Raw genomic sequence first — 22,339 nt, forward strand, 5'->3', positions numbered from 1 at the left:
GAAAGGCAGTCGTTGTAGAATGGCAGTCGCTGTAGAAAGGCAAGCCCTGTAGAAAGGCAGTCGCTGTAGAAAGGCAGTCGCTGTAGAAAGGCAAGCGCTGTAGAAAGGCAAGGGCTGTAGAAAGGCAGTCGCTGTAGAAAGGCAAGCGCTGTAGAAAGGCAGTCGCTGTAGAAAGGCAGTCGCTGTAGAAAGGCAGTCGCTGTAGAAAGGCAGTCGCTGTAGAATGGCAGTCGCTGTAGAAAGGCAAGCCCTGTAGAAAGGCAGTCGCTGTAGAAAGGCAGTCGCTGTAGAAAGGCAGTCGCTGTAGAAAGGCAAGCGCTGTAGAAAGGCAAGTGCTGTAGAAAGGCAGTCGCTGTAGAAAGGCAAGCGCTGTAGAAAGGCAGTCGCTGTAGAAAGGCAGTCGCTGTAGAAAGGCAAGCGCTGTAGAAAAGCAGTCGCTGTAGAAAGGCAGTCGTTGTAGAAAGGCAGTCGCTGTAGAAAGGCAAGCGCTGTAGAAAGGCAGTCGCTGTAGAAAGGCAGTCGCTGTAGAAAGGCAGTCGCTGTAGAAAGGCAGTCGCTGTAGAAAGGCAGTCGCTGTAGAAAGGCAAGCGCTGTAGAAAGGCAGTCGCTGTAGAAAGGCAGTCGCTGTAGAAAGGCAGTCGTTGTAGAAAGGCAGTCGCTGTAGAAAGGCAGTCGCTGTAGAAAGGCAAGCGCTGTAGAAAGGCAGTCGCTGTAGAAAGGCAAGCGCTGTAGAAAGGCAAGCGCTGTAGAAAGGCAGTCGCTGTAGAAAGGCAGTCGCTGTAGAAAGGCAAGCGCTGTAGAAAGGCAAGCGCTGTAGAAAGGCAAGCGCTGTAGAAAGGCAGTCGCTGTATAAAGGCAGTCGCTGTAGAAAGGCAGTCGCTGTAGAAAGGCAAGCGCTGTAGAAAGGCAAGCGCTGTAGAAAGGCAGTCGCTGTAGGCAGGCAGACGCTGTAGAAAGGCAAGCGCTGTAGAAAGGCAAGCGCTGTAGAAAGGCAAGCGCTGTAGAAAGGCAGTCGCTGTAGAAAGGCAAGCGCTGTAGAAAGGCAGTCGCTGTAGAAAGGCAGTCGCTGTAGAAAGGCAAGCGCTGTAGAAAGGCAAGCGCTGTAGAAAGGCAGTCGCTGTAGAAAGGCAGTCGCTGTAGAAAGGCAGTCGCTGTAGAAAGGCAGTCGCTGTAGAAAGGCAGTCGCTGTAGAAAGGCAGTCGCTGTAGAAAGGCAAGCGCTGTAGAAAAGCAGTCGCTGTAGAAAGGCAGTCGCTGTAGAAAGGCAAGCGCTGTAGAAAGGCAAGCGCTGTAGAAAGGCAGTCGCTGTAGAAAGGCAGTCGCTGTAGAAAGGTAGTCGCTGTAGAAAGGCAGTCGCTGTAGAAAGGCAGTCGCTGTAGAAAGGCAGTCGCTGTAGAAAGGCAGTCGCTGTAGAAAGGCAAGCCCTGTAGAAAGGCAGTCGCTGTAGAAAGGCAGTCGCTGTAGAAAGGCAAGCGCTGTAGAAAGGCAAGGGCTGTAGAAAGGCAGTCGCTGTAGAAAGGCAAGCGCTGTAGAAAGGCAGTCGCTGTAGAAAGGCAGTCGCTGTAGAAAGGCAGTCGCTGTAGAAAGGCAGTCGCTGTAGAATGGCAGTCGCTGTAGAAAGGCAAGCCCTGTAGAAAGGCAGTCGCTGTAGAAAGGCAGTCGCTGTAGAAAGGCAGTCGCTGTAGAAAGGCAAGCGCTGTAGAAAGGCAAGCGCTGTAGAAAGGCAGTCGCTGTAGAAAGGCAGTCGCTGTAGAAAGGCAGTCGTTGTAGAAAGGCAGTCGCTGTAGAAAGGCAGTCGCTGTAGAAAGGCAAGCGCTGTAGAAAGGCAGTCGCTGTAGAAAGGCAAGCGCTGTAGAAAGGCAAGCGCTGTAGAAAGGCAGTCGCTGTAGAAAGGCAGTCGCTGTAGAAAGGCAGTCGCTGTAGAAAGGCAAGCGCTGTAGAAAGGCAAGCGCTGTAGAAAGGCAGTCACTGTAGAAAGGCAGTCGCTGTAGAAAGGCAAGCGCTGTAGAAAGGCAAGCGCTGTAGAAAGGCAAGCGCTGTAGAAAGGCAAGTGCTGTAGAAAGGCAAGCGCTGTAGAAAGGCAGTCGCTGTAGAAAGGCAGTCGCTGTAGAAAGGCAGTCGCTGTAGAAAGGCAGTCGCTGTAGAAAGGCAGTCGCTGTAGAAAGGCAGTCGCTGTAGAAAGGCAAGCGCTGTAGAAAAGCAGTCGCTGTAGAAAGGCAGTCGCTGTAGAAAGGCAAGCGCTGTAGAAAGGCAAGCGCTGTAGAAAGGCAGTCGCTGTAGAAAGGCAGTCGCTGTAGAAAGGCAGTCGCTGTAGAAAGGTAGTCGCTGTAGAAAGGCAGTCGCTGTAGAAAGGCAGTCGCTGTAGAAAGGCAGTCGCTGTAGAAAGGCAAGCGCTGTATAAAGGCAGTCGCTGTAGAAAGGCAGTCGCTGTAGAAAGGCAAGCACTGTAGAAAGGCAGTCGCTGTAGGAAGGCAAGCGCTGTAGAAAGGCAGTCGCTGTAGAAAGGCAAGCGCTGTAGAAAAGCAGTCGCTGTAGAAAGGTAGTCGCTGTAGAAAGGCAGTCGCTGTAGAAAGGCAGTCGCTGTAGAAAGACAAGCGCTGTAGAAAGGCAGTCGCTGTAGGAAGGCAGTCGCTGTAGAAAGGCAGTCGCTGTAGAAAGGCAGTCGCTGTAGAAAGGCAGTCGCTGTAGAAAGGCAGTCGCTGTAGAAAGGCAGTCGCTGTAGAAAGGCAGTCGCTGTAGGAAGGCAGTCGCTGTAGAAAGGCAGTCGCTGTAGAAAGGCAGTCGCTGTAGAAAGGCAGTCGCTGTAGAAAGGCAAGCGCTGTAGAAAGGCAGTCGCTGTCGGAAGGCAGTCGCTGTAGAAAGGCAAGCGCTGTAGAAAGGCAAGCGCTGTAGAAAGGCAGTCTCTGTAGAAATGCAGTCGCTGTAGTATTCAATACTGCAATAGCACTTCTCAGAACAAGAACATGCTTGTCTGTAGCCTGGTCTCAGATCTGTTTGTGCTCTTGCCAACACTCAGTAGCTCATTGTCAAGCCTAACACAATGAAGTTAGCATGATAGCATAAACAGACTGGGTGGCAAGTAGCCTAGCGGTTGGGCCAGTAACAGAAAGGTCGCTGGTTCGAATCCCTGAGCCGACTAGGCAAGGCGCCCCAATTGCACTTGGATTGCTCTTTTAGGTCTCTCTGGATAACAGCGTCTGTAAAAATGTAAGTTACTATAGAGCTTATTCCATATGTTTCGTCATCATGTAGGCCGTTTTTGGACATACTGTATATAAGTGCCGACCATGCAGGGACAACACTCGTTTTGATGGCAGAAAGATCATTAAATGACATAAAGGAGAGAGGGGACAATGGAGGATATTCTCTGGATGACAGCAGGCTCTGTCGTAGCATGAGAGCCTGTACTCGATAGCACCCTGTCAAAGAGTGTGTGTGTGTGTCTGTGTCACCTAACTACATAGCTCTGACCCTTAGACAGGTCTGCACACACATAGATCTCTCTACTAGAGGTTAGCGCCTCTGTCCTTCCAATCCACCCTCTCCAGAATTGCATACAGTATATCAGGTGCGGACTGGGACTAGAACTCAGCCCTGACATTTCTAACACACCGGCCCATTTATTCCCTTGAGGCCCCCATATTAGCCATATAGTGATCATTTTGCTCAAAATAGCCAAGTTAGACAGGCCCACTGGGCTACAAATTGACCAGCCCATCTGGCATTTCCCCGAAATGCCAGAAGGCCAATCCTTCCCTGCAGTTTATGATGGGCAAACAGAGATAAACTCCATCCGAACACTGATGATCCTCTGACAAAACTACACCATCTGCTGGTGAATACTGGTTAGTTACTCAGTAGGTAATTATATTGCACCGTCTCGGAAACCATCATTGTCCCCCACAAAGAATTCGGGGAGGGGACTGTGGATCTGTCTCCATCCGTTTGTTAAAACGTTCGTACGTTAGTCTCAGCACTGGGCCAATTTTGACGAAACTTGTGTGAACGACGCGTCATGCCAAAAAGATCCGGCCTTGTTTTGAAGTGACATGAATTTACTGTAACTGTTTTCTGGTTGTTTGTTTGACTATATGCTTGAAAACCACAATTCGGGCACTATGCATCAGTTATGACACAGTAGGATGGTGTTTCAATTATGCATGGGAAGTGGATTGTGTCATTTAAACTGTACTAAACGATACAATCAATGCATTTTTTTCTTGGCAAATGATTTCAACCAAAACCCAGTATACTGTAAATGCATCCCTTTTTCTTCTAAATCTACAGTTATCGTTGCAACTTGGATATGCGCTGCACCAGTTTCCTGTGCCTTCTGAGGGCCCCTTACTCCTAAGAAGGTGTCAATAGATGGTTCTTAAAGCTGTATATACCCCAGTACCGTACATGCAGTGAAAACTCAACATATGTCAACAATTCAAAACCCTCAAAGCAGAGTGCACACAGATCTAACATCAGAGAACCCCGAACCTGAATCATAACATTCTCCATTTAGGAGGATTCTAAGTATCTGACCCTGTGTGAGTGGTTAGAGGGAACATCTGCTCACTCCTCTGAACACGTAATCCAACGGGAGGATGCTTGATGCAGAATGGAGGCTAGCTGGGCTGTTCCCAAACAATTTCCCCCTCAATGCACAGAACAAAAGAGGAAGTCGACATAAAGAGAAGAAACATGATGAAAATAATGAACGTGATTATATTTCCGTTTTTTCTCCGTGCGTTCTATTACTGATGAACCATAAAGGGCCCTTAATGGAAGAGGTCACTTCCTGGAAGCTGGAAGACAAGTATCTTGACTATATTATACTGTATGATCTCTGGTACACACACACACACACACACACACACACACACACACACACACACACACACACACACACACACACACACACACACACACACACACACACACACACACACACACAGAGGTCGTGAGCTCTGATCCAGTGACAAGGGGAAGGGGCTAGATTGCCTGCAGATGTTGTTTCGGGGGGCCCTCTGCTTTCTTAACGAGAGGATGTGAAACATAAATCTCCGGAGTTCATGTTGCCATGTGTCCTATAAGAGGTCAAACAAGAGGGCGTTTTGGTACAACTTCCCCTTTCAGTGAGACAAACCAACGTAGTCAGCCATGAAGGAACTATTTGAAATAACTATTTTACAGAGTCAAAGCTATCCTGCAGAATTTTCTATGCAAAGTTGTAGACTTGTTTGCGTCATTATCTTACTTACTCCACGTCTCCCCCAAAATACTTGCGTTTCACTTTTTAGGTAAAAAGATGTGGTCAGAGAAAGTAAATGTACTTTTCATATTCCAAGGGAACTCTCACACACCAAAGACAACAGCTAGAAAAGGGGACACCCTTCCTTGTAATGTTACAAATGATTAAGGACCGACTGATTGGGTGGGGACTGGCAGAACTAGAGTGAGCCTTGTGCCTTTTTTTATTCTTTAAAACATTGACTTAGTGGTGTTGCCATGATAGTACAACAATAAAAGGTCATTTATCAGTGTAGGTACTCGGTATAGAGAATGGGGGAGACACGCTATCCCCCTTAGGAAAGGAGTAGGGTAGCAACCGTTAGCCAACACCTAGCGAGCTCGTTAAGAGGGTCAGACCTCTTGCTGTAATGGTGTTGGCTTGATAGTCGCTAGACCTGGGTTTGAGTCCCGGTCAGGGCTACCCCCGAATTTAGCTCCATGGTTGCTTTCCTTGACACTGGCCCTAATTGACCCATTTTTTTCAGTTGAAGAGGATCAGCTTGAACAAAGTGAGGTGTATAATCACTGATCTACAAATAGTATTCCCTGCCACATAATAAGCTTTGTGCAATTAAGATTCGTAGAGCTACGCCCCCCCCCCCCCCACCCCCACCAAACACTCAAGCACAACCACATTGATTGATTGAAGACAGCTTATGTCAATGACATAACATTTTCTAGGATTTTCTACCTTCAGCCACCCTAGTGGATAAAATCAAATATAAAACTTGTCCTAATGATGACATCCGTGAGACGACACAGAGTCAAAATGTGAACGGGAAGTGCGTCACAAATGAGGCATAATTTGACGGCCATTATTTGGACATGGTCATTTGCAATTCTAGCTTTTGCGAATTCCTTCCATGTTTGTCTTTGTAATGCCTAATTTGTCACAATTTGGAGTCTCCAATACATTAGTCCTGGATTTGGTCAGATCTCAGTTGATTCTAAGGTCTTTCTACTTTCATGTGTAGGATTCAAACGTTGGCCTGTTTTTTTAAAGCTACACTGATACTGTGCTTGTTTTCTCTCTCTCTCTCTCTCTCTCTCTCTCTCTCTCTCTCTCTCTCTCTCTCTCTCTCTCTCTCTCTATCTCTCTCTCTCTCTCTCTCTCTCTCTCTCTCTGTACCAAGGTAATTGTGGGTTAAGAGCAATCTAGGCTCTCAAAATACATTTTTATGTAATCTAGGTTGGAAAATACACTTTGAATATGTATTGGAAGCAGATGGGGTCAAATAGTATTTGAAATCTTTCAAACACTTAAGGCTCTATTCAATCCGTAGCACTGAAGATGCTTTATAGTGTGATTGACAACTAAAGGCAATGTTCCCGCAGTCGCTGAGACTGCATTCATGGTGAACACTGCATACAGAGGCCGTCGGAAAGTTTTCAGACCCCTTGATTCTTCCCACATTTTGTTACGTTACAGCCTTAATCTAAAATGGATTAAATAAAAAAAATCCGTAGCAATCTACACGCAAATTTAGCAAATTTATAAAAAATAAATAACAGAAAACCCTTATTTACATAAGTATTCAGAACTTTGCCATGAGACTTGAAATCGAGCTCAGGTGCGTCCTGTTTCCATTTATCATCCTTGAGATGTTTCTACAACTTGATTGGAGTCCACCTGTAGTAAATTCAATTGATTGGACATGATCTGGAAAGGCACACACCTGTCTATATAAGGTCCCACAGTTGACAGTCCATGGCAGAGCTAAAACCAAGCCATTAGGTCAAAGGAATTGTCCATAGAACTCCGAGACAGAATTGTGTCGAGGCACAGATCTGGGGAAGGGTACCAGAAAATTTCTGCAGAATTGAAGGTCCCCAAGAACACAGTGGCCTCCATCATTCTTAAATGGAAGAAGTTTAGAATCACCAAGACTCTTCCTAGAGCTGGCCGCCCGGCCAAACTGAGCAATTGGGGGAGAAGGACCTTGGTCAGGGAGGTGACCAAGAACCTGATGGTCACTCTGACAGAGCTCTAGAGTTCCTCTGTGGAGATGGGAGAACCTTCCAGAAGGACAACCATCTCTGCAGCACTCCACCAATCAGGCCTTTATGGTAGAGTGGCCAGACGGAAGACACTCCTCAGGAAAAGGCACATGACAGCCCGCTTGGAGTTTGCCAAAAGGCACCTAAAGACTCTCAGACCATGAGAAACAAGATTCTCTGGTCTGATGAAACCAAGATTAAACTCTTTGGCCTCAATGTCAAGCATCACATCTGGAGGAAACCTGGCACCATCCCTACGGTGAAGCATGGTGTTGACAGCATCATGTTGTGGGGATGTTTTTCAGCGGCATGGACTGGGAGACTAGTCAGGATCAAGGCAAAGATCAACGGAACAAAGTACAGAGAGATCCTTGATAAAAACCTGTTCAAACATCTCTGGAGAGACGTGAAAATAGCTCTGCAGCAACACTCCTCATCCAACCTGACAGAGCTTGAGAGGATCTGCAGAGAAGAATTGGAGAAACTCCCCAAATACAGGTGTGCCAAACTTGTAGCGTCATACCCAAGAAACCTCGAGGCTGTTATCGCTGCCAAAGGTGCTTCAACAAAGTACTGAGTAAAGGGTCTTATGTAAATGTGATATTTCATTATTATTTTTTTGTTGTTGAAGTTATCAACAATTTCTTAAACCCTGTTTTTGCTTTGTCATTATGTGGTATTGTGTGTAGATTGATCAGGAAAAATATATATTTTATCAATTTTAGAATAAGGCAGTAACCTAACAAATGGGTAAAAAGTCAAGGGGTCTGAATTCTTTCTGAAGGCACTGAATGTCGGCTCAATAGGAAATGACCTGTACAGTTTTACGTGGATCTTCCGCGATACCTCCGCGATACGGATTGAATCCAGCCCTTAGTGTTTGCTTTAGCCTGCCTAGATTGTCAGATGGGCGAGGTTTGCAATTTTGCGAATTGGTTCCATTCTATCAGACAAGCTCAATCAAGCCCAGTTGAACTATTTCAAATGAGTTTAAATAGGACTTGAACCCAGGTAGGGTATGAGGAGAGAGTTGACAGTGGAACAAGAACAGCAAGCAGGAGGGACAATTCTTCCACACATTCTTTTTATTTGTAAATGATAAAAATGAACTCTTTTTTTAAAATATAAAACATACACATCATTTGAGCCACACCTGTTATACCAAACAAGAAACGCTGCTGTGAATACTTTATTTTTAATCTGATCATTTTCTTTTATAGTTGTTGTTTCAGTGGAACACATCAATTGTAAACAATCAGCATTTTTTTTCTCTCCTAATAATACTGACAAAATAAAAAATAACTCACTGAACATGAAACAAAAAATGTGACGTTTTTATAAATGGGGTTTTACATGGCTGGGGTCATAGGTCGTAGGTTGTAGGTTTCAAAGCATGGAGAGAGAGGTGTCGTGACGACAGCTTTTGCAGATAATATGGCCTGATACCCTAGTACACTCAAGTGTGGCAATTTGGGACTATACCCTGAAGCCTTGTAGTAAAGTAGTGTCCAATCGTGGTCTTACTGAACTTGAAAATGTCCCCGTAATCTGTCTTGACCCCTTCGTAAATATCACTAAAACGTTTGGTTGGTTGAAAAAATATTTACAATATACCTAAATTACTTTCGGTACATTATACTCTAAATAATTGGTGTAATATATATATCCATATATCTTATTACATCATTATGTTCAACATAACTATACTTTGTATATAAGTTGATCTGATTTATACATATTCAACCATGTAGTCTCAGCCCCATAGAGGTCAACTATGTGTACAGTAACAGTAGATTTGAAAGAATGGGCGGTGAGGACTGCTTAGTACGACAGCACGGGTTCAATAGCTTTAAAAAAAGACATCAACATAATCTCGGTAATCAGTTGGTTTCGAAACATTCAGCACCGGAATGAAGGATGTGGACTAGACTTGACTGCAGCTGATCATTTCGAATGTCTTCGCGTGATGTGAATGGCTTCGGTTTCTCTTTATATTTAAGTACGAGCAAACTGTACAAGTGCATGCAACATACAAGCGGGCCTACGGTATGTGGAACTAACACACATATCTAGTTCATTTCAATCTTTTTTTTCCAGTATGGTTTTTGTTTTACAAAATGTGCATGCAGCTTGGAACAGGTCCGAGTCATGCTGGCCACGCCCCCTTTGGTGTGGCAGGAGTCAGCGGGCCTGACGAAGGATGAGCATTGGTGTTCCTGTCCGGAAAGCTCAATCTGATTGGTTACTTTTCACATTCACAAAGATGCAGAAGGGAAATTTGAGCAACTGATGCTTTTTGTTTTTCCAAAAAATCGAGACAAAGAAGAAATGAAATGAACCAAAAAATTACATTTGCAAGCAGTATTTTTTATATTTTTTTCATTCACTTTTTTCTCCAAAAAGTTTCACTTTTTGCCGTAAAAAAAAATCAAGCTTATTGTGCTTGCATTTTTGAATCTCAAAATAATGTAAACTGAAGTTTCGGATAAAACCCCTAAACATGTGCTGGGGTGAGGGGAAGGATATTCCAAGAAAACAGCTAAATGAAAGTTCTCGTGATTGTGGACAAAGACACGTATTTTTTTACAGTGACTTGTTGACACCCTGGTGATAGTTCAAAGTGAAATGTATAATTATATTTAATGGTCAACCTCCTTGGAGGTCTAGTATACATCTATACAAAGACAACTGGGTTGGACTTTTTGTAGGTGACTGAACGAAGAAAACAACATTGTAATCCCACACTAATCTCATTGTCAAGTGTAAAAATCGTAATTTAAGATGTGTCACTGAACAGTCCCCTGCATCTCATTGCAGACACTTGATTTAATTTTCTCTATTTCGTATTTTTTCTTTGTGTCTTTTTTTTCTTCTCCATGCATACATCAGACAACGCATCGTAAACCTCATACTCATCATAAAAACATTTTTGTGCTATAAGTAACAAACTGAGAAAAAAAAAGTAAAACGTACCAAAGACAAAAACGAGAGAGCGGCTTGGACCAGCCATGGTAAACATATTGAAAACAAAAAATTATATTTTGACAGAGAAGGACCAGTAATGTGAATCCACAAAGTCTAGGCACCAGAAGGAGACCCCTGCTTGCCCGGACCAACCCCACTCAGAAGCACTCTGCCCTGGGGGCCGAAGTGCTGGCAGTCTGTTTGGGGGCCGGATGGGGGCCACTGCGGAGAGGACATTATGGCACCCCCTGAGGAACAAGGAGGATGACACCTCTGTCTTGGGTCCATACATTCCGACGCTAACATACATTTCTTTGTTTATTGATGGTTTGACTAAAAACTACCACCCTGCTTCCTTTTACATTTAAATTTCTATTTAGTTTCTTCAATGAATCGAGTGTCTCCTTACCGCTCGACTCAAGTACAGCCTTACCTAGCTACCGAACATTGTTTATTACCAACAGCCCTAGTTCTTAGATTACAACCGCGAAAAAACAATGACGAATTCGTTACTGGAATGAAACACTGAAATCTAACGCTCTCTAAAACGAACAAACTAATTAAACGATGCCAGGAGTGATTGTCAGATCTCAACAAAGCTTTTTTAAATCATTGTGACTCTGTTTCTTGATTGTTGTTGTTCTAGAATCATTTTTGTCCGTTAATCTCTAAGGTGACGTTAATTCGTTTCACAAAGCGGTAGGCTAGCCATAGTCCCATTGGTCCATTAAGATTGGTAGCTGTAGTCCCATTGGTCCACTAGGATCGGGTGCCCGGTGGGCCCGAGGAGCTGTCCAATGACGACTGGGAAGCACGTCGAGTCAGGGAGGCTAGTGTGGGGTCCACTAAGGAGGAGGGTGGGAACAACTTGTACCAGCCAATCACTGTGCTTGTTAAGTCTAGTTCCTCCAATAGGATTTGTGCAACTCCCATGAAGCTTTTGTGGTCCATTCGTCCGTAGTCTCCCCAGACGATCACCTGAAGGAGAAAAAAAGACCCCCAAAAATCTATTGATAAAAATTCTTAAATAGTTAATAGCTTAAATAGTTAAATAAAATGTAAATTAAAATAAAAAAATGGTTTTAATATTATTCAGTCAATGCATTTATTTGATTAAAAAGTGATTGAACTCTCTTTATGAAACAAGGCACGCTTTGACCCTCACCTGTAAGACTTTCCCCTGTGGGCTCTCCTCGAATTGCAGCGCTTGCTGGTACAGCGGGTCGAGCGTTTTCCGTGCAATCTTGGTTTTCTTTTTGGCTACATACGCTCCATTATTCAACAGATAGACCTTGACGTATGGAGCTGACGAAAGAAAGAAAGAACGAAATAAGAAAAAAAGAAACAAGAGGCAGATAAGGATAAGGATAAGGATACTCTATTGTGGCTCTAAACATGGTCCGATTGAATTGTTTTCTCTAGGTGGGCGATTACATGGACCCAGATAAGACTACTCCTGGATTAAAAAGCACTTTCAATGGACTTTACAGTGAATATTATTTTGTCTCAATGCAGTCATCCACCCTTAGGTGGCGCTACCACCAGTGTCTCACCAGGGAGGGATTTGGATCCAGGCTTTTGTACAAGGCCTCGAGCTCTGATCACCTCCACCTCCAGCTGACCCTTCTTGTCCATCATCCCGATCTGAATATCACCTGGGAGGAAGAAGAAGTAGAACGAGTTGACCAAAGATGGTGGATAAATGAAGATGTCCGACTCAGGCCGTTCACTATAGATTCTTTTTTCACAGTTCCGGCTTCCTATATGAACCAGTGCGATAGCAGCTGATGTCTCCCCTTCTGTTTTGTCTCTGGTTGACTAAACAGGAACTGGATTGAACCAATCAGAACAGGAAGTAGGCAGGAGATAAGGGAGATGTTCGACCACGTGATGGTCACCGTCGTGTTTTGCATTTTGGGTATAAACATTTCCAAAAATCGTGTGATCAAAGGTCATGCAGTGTTTGATGAAGACGCCTTCAAGTCACTGCAGTTGTGCACCATGCAGTCATCACCTGCAGTGTTGGAGGCACTATTTGTCAACCAATCATTAGGGTGTTTTTGTTTGATGAACATGGCCAAAGACATGCCTAAAACAGGAACCACATTTACCCCGATTCTAAAGCTACAAATGAAAGTGATATTTGAGACCTCTCTCTAACCAATTCATTGTACACGTTTTCAGTTTGGGAGTGTGTAATAAAGGGGTATAGAAAAGTTAATTTCGACATAAAGATTTTGTTTTTATAAACAACAGCAGCTATGTTGACACTGCTATGTTGATCTGAGCCTTGCTGTTGGAAAACCACTACAGTGTCTGACTTTTGTCTGTCGCAGATGCACCTCCCCCGACTACAGTCGGCATTGTTAGGCGTACTGCTCGAACACACCTAAGGTCATGACACAGGAAGTAGTAAGACAAGTGGGCAATTGAGTTTCTCAAGAGGGAAGTTGGAAGGCTATTGAGTTATTGAGGTAATATGGAGACGGAAGAAAGGAAGCTATGTGAATCAATGAAACTGATTTGTGGGAGAAGGGAAGGGTATAGAAATAGCTGAACAATAAGTTATCAATTGGGGAAGAATCACAGAGGAACTATGATAGGGCAACAACATGATGAATAGACAGAGTATTATAGGGGGATATTTACTCACCTATGGCAGGTGTGGCCAGTGTTTGTCTGCCCACCAGCTGAGCAGGACCCAGGCCATCTAGGAAGTCGCTGAACTGGTTGCCTGGCTGTCCCAGACGCACCCCACCGAAAAGCAGACTAGAACAGAAGAAGAACACAGTCAATATACAACTAATTACCGTATATAACCCAGGGGTCCTAGGTGAAATCATCTATCGAATTTACTGCAATAATACTGAAATACTGGGTGAATGTCAATTCATGTAACATAGGAAAAAAACGTTTGTACCCATAAACAGAAAGAGGAAGAAAGTGACGAAGAGAGAGGAGTAGAGGGAGGAAAAGGATAGAGACATACAGTATGTAGAGAGAGATAGCGAGAGAGAAATAAAAAGAGAGAGAGATAAATATATATAGAGAGAGAGAGCCTGTATTTTGGAGATACTGACTTTCCTTCGGAGTTGCAGCTGTTCATGGTGCCGTTGGTGGACTCTTTACTGGACTGTCGACTCATGTTCCTGGTCATCTCTACAGCCATGCCCGTCTCTGTGCTCCTCTGGATGGATGCACCCTTCTCCTTCTTCCCCTTCCCCTCTGGTACCGGAGAGGAGAAAATATACACAATGGAGAGGATAGCTAAGGCTAATGGCTAAGTTAGCACGGCTAATCTACTGTCTTCCTGAGACCTGAAGTCCTATCTTCCAGGCCTTAGTTTTTCTGGGTCAGCGCTAAACAACACAACTCTCGAGGATGAACACATTTAGGCCAGAAGGCTTTATTTGGTGGTCCTCTTGAGGAAGACCAGGTGTGGTGCCATGTAGTCCTAGCTGCCTCATCGTAACGATAGGACACAGAGCTGGGGAACCATGTTACATCTCAGAGGACAAAGGACACAAAAGAGACATTGAAAGAACCGGGAAGTCAAAGTATCCTTTTCTGTCATTGCGTTTTCACAAGTCACGGCTGAACAATGGGTTGTTGAGATGTTTAGAGAGAAAGAACAACATGTGTCGTTATTTCAAGGTTCCATCCCTCGTCACGTCAACACTACCAACCTAATACAGACAATGGCATACCGTACAGTCAATCCTTAAGAACGATACAGTAGTACATGATGATAATACGCAGGTTGATGTTTTTTGTTATGAATCTTTCCTTGGAGGCAGAACTGAGCGATTTCCTCTAGATGGGCCAGCTGTAAAGTAAAAATTGGCTTATATTGTAAAAATTCATGATTTTTTGTGTGTGTTTTTTGGTCTTAATTTAAGGTTAGCAGTGTGGTTCGGGTTAAGGTTAGACTTAGGCTTAAAATCAAATTTTATGGCTTTATGGCTATGCAAGCTAGTGACCACTCTGCAAAGCTGCCTCTAGAACAAGATTCATGACAAAGAACGCAAACCTTAAATGATTTGTAGTACAGCAAGAATCACCAGTATCAACCATAAAACAACATGAAAGTATTCAAGCGTGAAAAATGTAAAAACAAGTCTTCCTTACCTTCTCCCTCAACCCAACATGAATTATAGATTTTGTCAGCAAAGAGGGCAACTATCACACAGAACACCAATCATACTGCTATACTATATAACAATGGGGAGAGAGGAGAGAGGCACGGAGAGACCCCCTCGGCCCTAGTTTTCTTTATAATGGCTTTTTATGTCAGCTACAAAGAGGAGCGCAGAACAAGAGGAAGAGAGTGCAGTTGGAGCCTTTCAACTAACTCTCTCTGTCTCTGCTTCCTCTCTCTCCCCACCCTACAGTGAGTCCAGCCAGGCTGAGAAAGAGTCTCTCTGACTGAAAGCTTGGCCGCAGCGGGTGTCATCTAGAGTAGCAACATGTTGTTTTGAAACTCTTTATGACATGCTTTTTGTGGGTGGTATTCGTAAGATTAGAATTCCAGCATCAGGACATTTTGGTGCGCAGTCACGTAAACAAAGGGTCAAGAGTGATGTGCTTCTCTGTTTTTTTACTGTCTTATTCAGATGAAAGTGCTGTAAGGTAGATTCAGGTCACTCTTGAAACTAAAAACATCTGAGAGCTATCATGTCATGGCCACTTGCTGATAGTTCGTAATGTCTCATTTTTACTGTCTGTAATGTCCAATTGATAAATGTCTGTCTACCACCGTCTTTCAATGTAAACCGTAAATCAAATCAAAATACCAGAGCCACGTTTTCAAATCACAACCATCCCGAGCGTCTCCTTCATTTGGGTGAGGGTCAGTTTTGACCTTTGAACTCACCCGGGCCGATGATCTGCGACGTGCTGCGACTACGTCTGTTGGAGACGATGGAGACCACCCTGGCACTGAGGCTGGAGCGTCTCTTCTTGCCACCCATGCCCACCGTGCCCAGCGCCGTGTCCGATTGGCTGCCGTCGGTACGCTCTGACGCGTAGATCTCACCGCTCACGCTTGTGCTCTTCAGCATGGTCCGGCCTGGCGCCGCACGAACCTGCCGACTAGAGGGAGAGAGAGGAGAGTAAAAGGTAAATCTGGAATCACAGTCTTGAGATATGAAATGAGCAGAGGAACTTATAACGTAAGGGGTTACCTTCACTTTAGTGGGTGACAACACAACAGTCTAATAAACTTCAATAATTGATAAGGTTCTTATACAGTATGATATGAGGCATACAATGATTGGTGAGTGATTGTAATGAGTTTAATGTTAAAACATGATATTGATGATACAAGAAAGCCTGAACAGACCCCAAAAGATCTCAAAACTAAAAAATGATCTCAATGATCTCAAATTATCTAAAATGTCCAAATACGCTTCCAAAATCCCACACAATTCAGCAATATGCCTTATGTGTCCAATGTCCATTATTGCCGGTCTTTTGTAATGGTCAATAACACTGACATTACAATCTATAAAATACATATCAGTGGAGGCTGGTGGGAGGTGCTATAGGAGGATGGGCTCATTGTAATAGCTGGAATGGAATCAATGGAAGGTATCAAACACTTCAAACATATGGAAACCACATGTTTGAGTCCATTCCATCCATTCCACCAGTCATTACAATGAGCCCGTCCTCCGATAGCTCCTCTTACCAGCCTCCTCTGATATAAGTATATATATAAGTGTGTCTCTTTTGTAATATAAATGAGTCTCTCAGTCTCAGCCAATAGCCTTAGCTGTTCAGGCTTCTTCTCCTCAGACAGGCCAACATACAACAGGCACAGATGACACTCAGTGCTCTGTGGCGCTTTCTAGGGGTTCGGAGGAGCTGGTGCATGTCCATCCCCTCTAAAGGGGTCGGGGTGCTGCAGGAGAGCCCCGCCACACTGCCCCCGTCCCGCATACCCATCGTGGACCCTGTCCAAGTGACCAGGGGGCTAGGGAGGGGTAGGGTGGCCTGGGGCCTCTCCTCAGCCCCGTGGAGGGTTGTGATGAAGGGGCGAGGGCCGGTGGTGGGGTAGGGAGAAGGGTACTCCAGCTCAGAAGAGGTCCAGGGGGGGTCTGGACAGCGGGAGCACAGGACGCATGCCAGGAGGGATCTGAGATACACACTGACGTACAAACACACACGCAGACACAACAACGGAAGTTGACACAAACAACAATCACAGACACACAACCACATGCACAACATTAAATCAAGCCAAATAAACAAGGAGACTATATCACATGTGATGTTGTATGTCAGCACAAATTACCAAACACATTTCCCCGCATTGAACAATTAAGCCATACATTGAAATTGAATAATGGGACTGATAGAATATAGCAGCCTCAGATGGAGAGAGAAGAAGAAGGATGATTGAGGAAGATGGGAGGAGATAAAGGGACAAGGTAGGTGTCCATAACGTCCACACCTCTTCTCATAGGCAGCTAAGTCTCATAATCAAACACCTCCAAACTGACTTCGGGACAGTCATCAATATACTGTATACATCCAAGCATCTCCATCAAACACCTCCACATTGACCTGGGGCCTTTCTACTGTGCCGTTTTTGAAAGACATAATGTTAGCCATCGGGAACGACAGATCAGTTGGAAAAAGGGATGGGCTACTTTCTGCACATGCTCAGTGTGAACCGGACTGACTTGACACAACGCTGGCCAAGCAAGATGTACAGTGCCTTGCAAAAGGATTCACCACCTTTAACGTTTTTCCTATTTTGTTGCATTACAACCTTTAATTTAAATGAATTTTTAATTGGATTTCATGTAATGGACATACACAAAATAGTCCAAATTGGTGAAGTAAAATTTAAAAAATGACTTGTTTCAGAATATAAAAAAAAAACTAAACAGAAAAGTGGTGCGTATTCGCCCCTTTGCTATGAAGCCCCTAAATAAGATCTGGTGCAACCAATTACCTTCAGAAGTTACATAATTAATTAAATAAAGTCCACCTGTGTGCAATCTAAGTGTCACATGATCTCAGTATATCTACACCTGTTCTGAAAGGCCCCAGAGTCTGCAACACCACCAAGCAAGAGGCACCATGAAGACCAAAGACCTCTCCAAACAGGTCAGGGACAAAGTTGTGGAGAAGTACAGATCAGGGTTGGGTTATAAAAAAATATATGAAACTTTGAACATCCCATGGAGCACCATTAAATCCATCATTAAAAAATTATGACACCACAACAATCCTGCCAAGAGAGGGCCGCCCACCAAAACTCATGGAACAGGCAAGGAGGGCATTAACCAGAGAGGCAACAAAGAGACCAAAGATAATCCTGAAGGAGCTGCAAAGCTCCACAGCGGAGATTGGAGTATCTGTCCATAGGACCACTTTAAGCCGTACACTCCACAGAGCTGGGCTTTACGGAAGAGTGGCCATTGCTTAAAGAAAGAAATAAGCAAACACAGGGACTGAGAAACTAGTCAGGGACTGTGAAACTGGTCAGAACTAAGAAATAAGCAAACACAGGGACTGAGAAACTAGTCAGGGACTGTGAAACTGGTCAGAACTGAAGGAATGATGGATGGAGCTAAATACAGGGAAATTCTTGAAGGAAACCTGTTTCAGTCTTCCAGAGATTTGAGACTGGGACGGAGGTGCACCTTCCAGTAGGACAATGACCCTAAGCATACTGCTAAAGCAACACTCGAGTGGTTTAAGGGGACACATTTAAATGTCTTGGAATGGCCTAGTCATAGGCCAGACCTCAATCCAATTGAGGATCTGTGGTATGACTTAAAGATTGCTGTACACCAGCAGAACCCATCCAAGTTGAAGGAGTTGGAGCAGTTTTGCCTTGAAGAATAGGCAAAAATCCCAGTGGCTATATGTGCCATGCTTATAGAGACATACCCCAAGAGACTTGCAACTGTAATTGCTGCAAAAGGTGGCTCTACAAAGTATTGACTTTGGGGGGGTGAATAGTTATGCACGCTCAAATTTTCTGGTTTTTTGTCTTATTTCTTGTTTGTTTCACAATAAAAATGTTACATCTTCAAAGTGGTAGGCATGTTGTGTAAATCAAATGATACAAACCCCCCAAAAATCTATTTTAATTCCAGGTTGTAAGGCAACAAAATAGGAAAAATGCCAAGGTGGGTGACTACTTTCGCAAGCCACTGTGGCTACAAACAAAACAGAGTTAAATGGTTACAGTCTGCCGTGAAGCGTTCACCCATGTATATGGTACCTGGATATCAACAATGGAGCCAGGCTACCAAGAACTCAACTTATACAACGCTCTCTATAGAACTACTGAAGGAAAGTCCTTATTTCCAGTGTGTGACTCCATTTGTTGGCCAGTACATGCTGTAACTGTATGTTTCGTATCCGCCATAACTACAGACACTGGGGACACGCCCCACACAGCTCTGAGAGGCTACACCAAACGCTAACATGCAGCCGGGCCAGTGCGTAGCAAGGAACAGCCGGCGACCTGCCACTGACAACTGACCCAGCCATCACCCACCCCCCATGCGCTTCAAAGCTGATTTAATTCCTACCATTGTGTCACTGAGTTGTCATAATGTACCAGCAAAGGTACATTATCCCAGGGGTGTTGGAAGACACGATGTAAGTAACCTAATTTATGTCCCTCTTACTGTTCTGAATGCCTCTGCTGAGTCTACAGCTATTGTATGTAATTACATGCCTATGAGCCAGTGTTATACTGTTAGCACTGGGGTGGTGTCCCCTAGCAGGAAGTCCACTGTGTGCAGCTCACCCTGCGCTAATATAAATAACCAGAGGATGTCTACCTCTGCTAAGCTTCCCAGTAAAGCAAGAAAAACAATCAAGCATAACAGAAAAGTGTTAAAAATAGCCCATGTTAACATATGTAGCTTAAGAAACAAGGTTCATGAAGTTAATAATTTGCTAGTAACAGATAACATTCATATTCTGACAATCTCTGAAACTCACTTAGATAATACCTTTGATGATACAGTGGTAGCAATACATGGTTATAACATCTACAGAAAATACAGAAATGCCAAAGGTGGAGGTGTGGCTGTTATTATTCAGAACCACATTCCTGTAAAGATTAGAGAGGATCTCATGTTAAATACTGTTGAAGTAATATGGCTACAGGTTCGTCTGCCTCACCTAAAGCCCATTCTGGTGGGACGCTGCTATAGACCACCAAGTGATAACAGTCAGTATCTGGATAACGTGTGAAATGCTTGATAATGTATGTGATATCAATAGAGGTATTTTTTCTTGGTGATTTAAAATATTGACTTCGCTTTCATCAAGCTGCCCACTCAAGATAAAGCTTCAAACTGTAACTAGTAACTGCAACCCAGTGCAGGTTATCAATCAAGCTACCAGGGTAGTTACAAACAGCAAAGGAATGAAATCATCAACATGTATTGATCACATCTTTACTAATACTGCAGAAATTAGCTTGAAAGCAGTATCTAGACCCATCAGATGTAGTGATCACAATATAGTAGCCACATTTAGGAAAACCAAAGTTCCAAAGGCTGGGCCTATTATAGTGTATAAGAGGTCTTACAAGAAGTTTTGTAGTGATTCCTATGTTGTTGATGTAAAGAATATTTGTTGGTCCGTGGTGTGCAATAAGGGGCAATCAGACGACACACTTGACACATTTCTGAAATTGCTTATCCCAGTTACTAATAAGCATGCACCCATTGACAAAATTATTGTAAAACTGTTAAATCCCCATGGATGAGGAATTTAAAAAGTCCATGGTTGAGAGGGATGAGGCAAAAGAAATGGCAAATAGGTCAGGCTGTACAACCAATCTGGAAACGTACTGCAAATTGAGAAATCATGTGACTAAACTGAATAAAAAGAAGAAAACTACACTTTGAAACAAAGCTAAATGACATAAAGAATGATAGTAAAAAGCTTTGGATTACCTTAAATGAAATTTGGGGCAAAAAGGCAAACTCTTCTCCATCATTCTTTGAATCAGATGGCTCATTCTTCACAAAACCCACTCATATTGCCAACTACTTTAATGATTTTGTCATTGGCAAGATTAGCAAACTTAGGCATGACATGCCAGCAACAAATGCTGACACTACACATCCAAGTATATCTGACCAAATTATGAAATACAAGCATTGTCATTTTGAATTCCGTAAAGTAAGTGTGGAAGAGGTGAAAAAATGATTGTTGTCTATGAACAATGACAAGCCACCGGGATCTGACAACGTGGATGGAAAATTACTGAGGATAATAGTGGACGATATTGCCACTCCTATTTGTTATATCTTCAATTTAAGCCTACTAGAACATGTGTGCCCTCAGGCCTGGAGGAAAGCAAAAGTTATTCCCCTACCTAAGGATAGTAAAGCCCCCTTTACTGGCTCAAATAGCCGAACAATCAGCCTGTTACCAAGCCTTTGTAAAGTTTTGGGGTCAATTGTGTTTGACCAGATACAATGCTATTTTACAGTAAACAAATTGACAACAGACTTTCAGCACGCTTATAGGGAAGGACATGCAACAAGCACAGCACTTACATAAATGACTGATGATTGGCTGAGAGAAATTGATAATAAAAACATTGTGGGGGCTGTTTTGTTAGACTTCAGTGTAGGGTTTGACACTATCGATCATAGTTTATTGCTGGAAAAATGTATGTGTTATGGCTTTACACCCCCTGCTATATATTGGATAAAGAGTTACCTGTCTAACAAAACACAGAGGTTGTTCTTTAAATGGAAGCCTCTCCAACAAAATCCAGGTAGAATCAGTAATTCCCCAGGGCAGCTGTCTAGGCCCCTTACTTTTTAAAATATTTACTAACAACACTGGCTTTGAGTAAAGCCAGTGTGTCTATGTTGCGGATGACTCAACACTATACATGTCAGCTACCACAGCGACTGAAATGACTGCAACACTAAACAAAGAGCTCCAGTTAATTTCAGAATGGGAGGCAAGAAAAAACTAATAACATTGTATTTGGGACAAATCTTTCACTAAACCTCAACTAAATCTTGTAATGAATAATGTGGTAATTGAGCAAGTTGAGGAGACTAAACTGCTTGGAGTAACCCTGGATTGTAAACTGTCATGGTCAAAATATATTGATACAACAGTAGCTAGGATGGGGAGAAGTTTGTCCGCAATAAAGCGCTGCTCTGCATTCTTAACAGCACTATCAACAAGGCAGGTCCTACAGGCCCTAGTTTTGTCGCACCTGGACTACTGTTCAGTCGTGTGGTCAGGTGCCACAAAGAGGGATTTAGGAAAATTGCAATTGACTCAGAACAGGGCAGCACGGCTGGCCCTTGGATGTACACAAAGAGCTAACATTAACAATATGCACGTCAATCTCTCCTGGCTCAAAGTGGAGGAGAGATTGACTTCATCGCTACTTGTACTTATGAGAGGTATTGACATGTTGAATACCTCTCATGCATACCGCACAAGACATGCCACCAGAGGTCTCTTCACAGTCCCCAAGTCCAGAACAGACTATGGGAGGTGCTCAGTACTAAATAGAGCCATGACTACATGGAACTCTATTCCACATCAAGTAAATCATGCAAACAGTAAAATTTGATTTAAAAAACAGATAAAAATACACCTGATGAACTGCGGCGACTGTGAAGCAACACAAACATGGGCACAGACACATGCATACAAACACACAATAACATACGCACTATACACACACACGTACACATGGATTTAGTGTTGTAGATATGTGGTAGTAGAGTAGGAGCCTGATGACACACACTTAATATGTTGTGAAATCTGTTGTGAATGTATTGTAATGTTTTACAATTGTATAACTGCCTTCATTTTGCTGGACCCCAGGAAGAGTATCTGCTACCTTAACCAGTCTTCATTATACTGTATGAATCCAATATCTCTTATCAGGTACCTTCAAACTGACCTGGAGCCAGTCTGCAGCAATCTGAGTAACCAGCGAACAACCCACCACATTCCATTCTCTCCGCAGTCCACAATAGCCATGATCTATCTCTCAGAACGTATGTCAAAGGCCCTGGGCTCTCTGTTTTATAACCACTCTGTTTGGACGGACACACACACACACACAC

The 22,339-nt window shown here is 43.5% G+C and overlaps 1 protein-coding gene across 18 annotated transcripts in view; it reads right to left on the reverse strand.

Moving 5' to 3' along the window:
- Positions 1–8,347: 8,347 nt before the first annotated feature.
- LOC129839425 (regulating synaptic membrane exocytosis protein 1-like) overlaps positions 8,348–22,339 on the reverse strand; it is a 97,855-nt gene continuing 83,863 nt past the window's right edge. For all 18 annotated transcript variants that reach the window (XM_055906878.1, XM_055906862.1, XM_055906861.1 and 15 more), the window contains 6 exons: positions 15,118–15,335; positions 13,325–13,469; positions 12,898–13,013; positions 11,798–11,899; positions 11,410–11,549; positions 8,348–11,222 (listed from right to left, as the gene is read on the reverse strand). In XM_055906878.1, the coding sequence (XP_055762853.1) occupies positions 11,004–11,222; positions 11,410–11,549; positions 11,798–11,899; positions 12,898–13,013; positions 13,325–13,469; positions 15,118–15,335 (940 nt within the window). In that variant the 3' untranslated portion in view covers positions 8,348–11,003. The remainder of the gene's footprint in view (positions 11,223–11,409; positions 11,550–11,797; positions 11,900–12,897; positions 13,014–13,324; positions 13,470–15,117; positions 15,336–22,339) is intronic.

The sequence above is a fragment of the Salvelinus fontinalis genome, chromosome 40 (assembly GCF_029448725.1).
Source record: "Salvelinus fontinalis isolate EN_2023a chromosome 40, ASM2944872v1, whole genome shotgun sequence".
Classification (NCBI taxonomy): Eukaryota; Metazoa; Chordata; class Actinopteri; order Salmoniformes; family Salmonidae; genus Salvelinus; species Salvelinus fontinalis.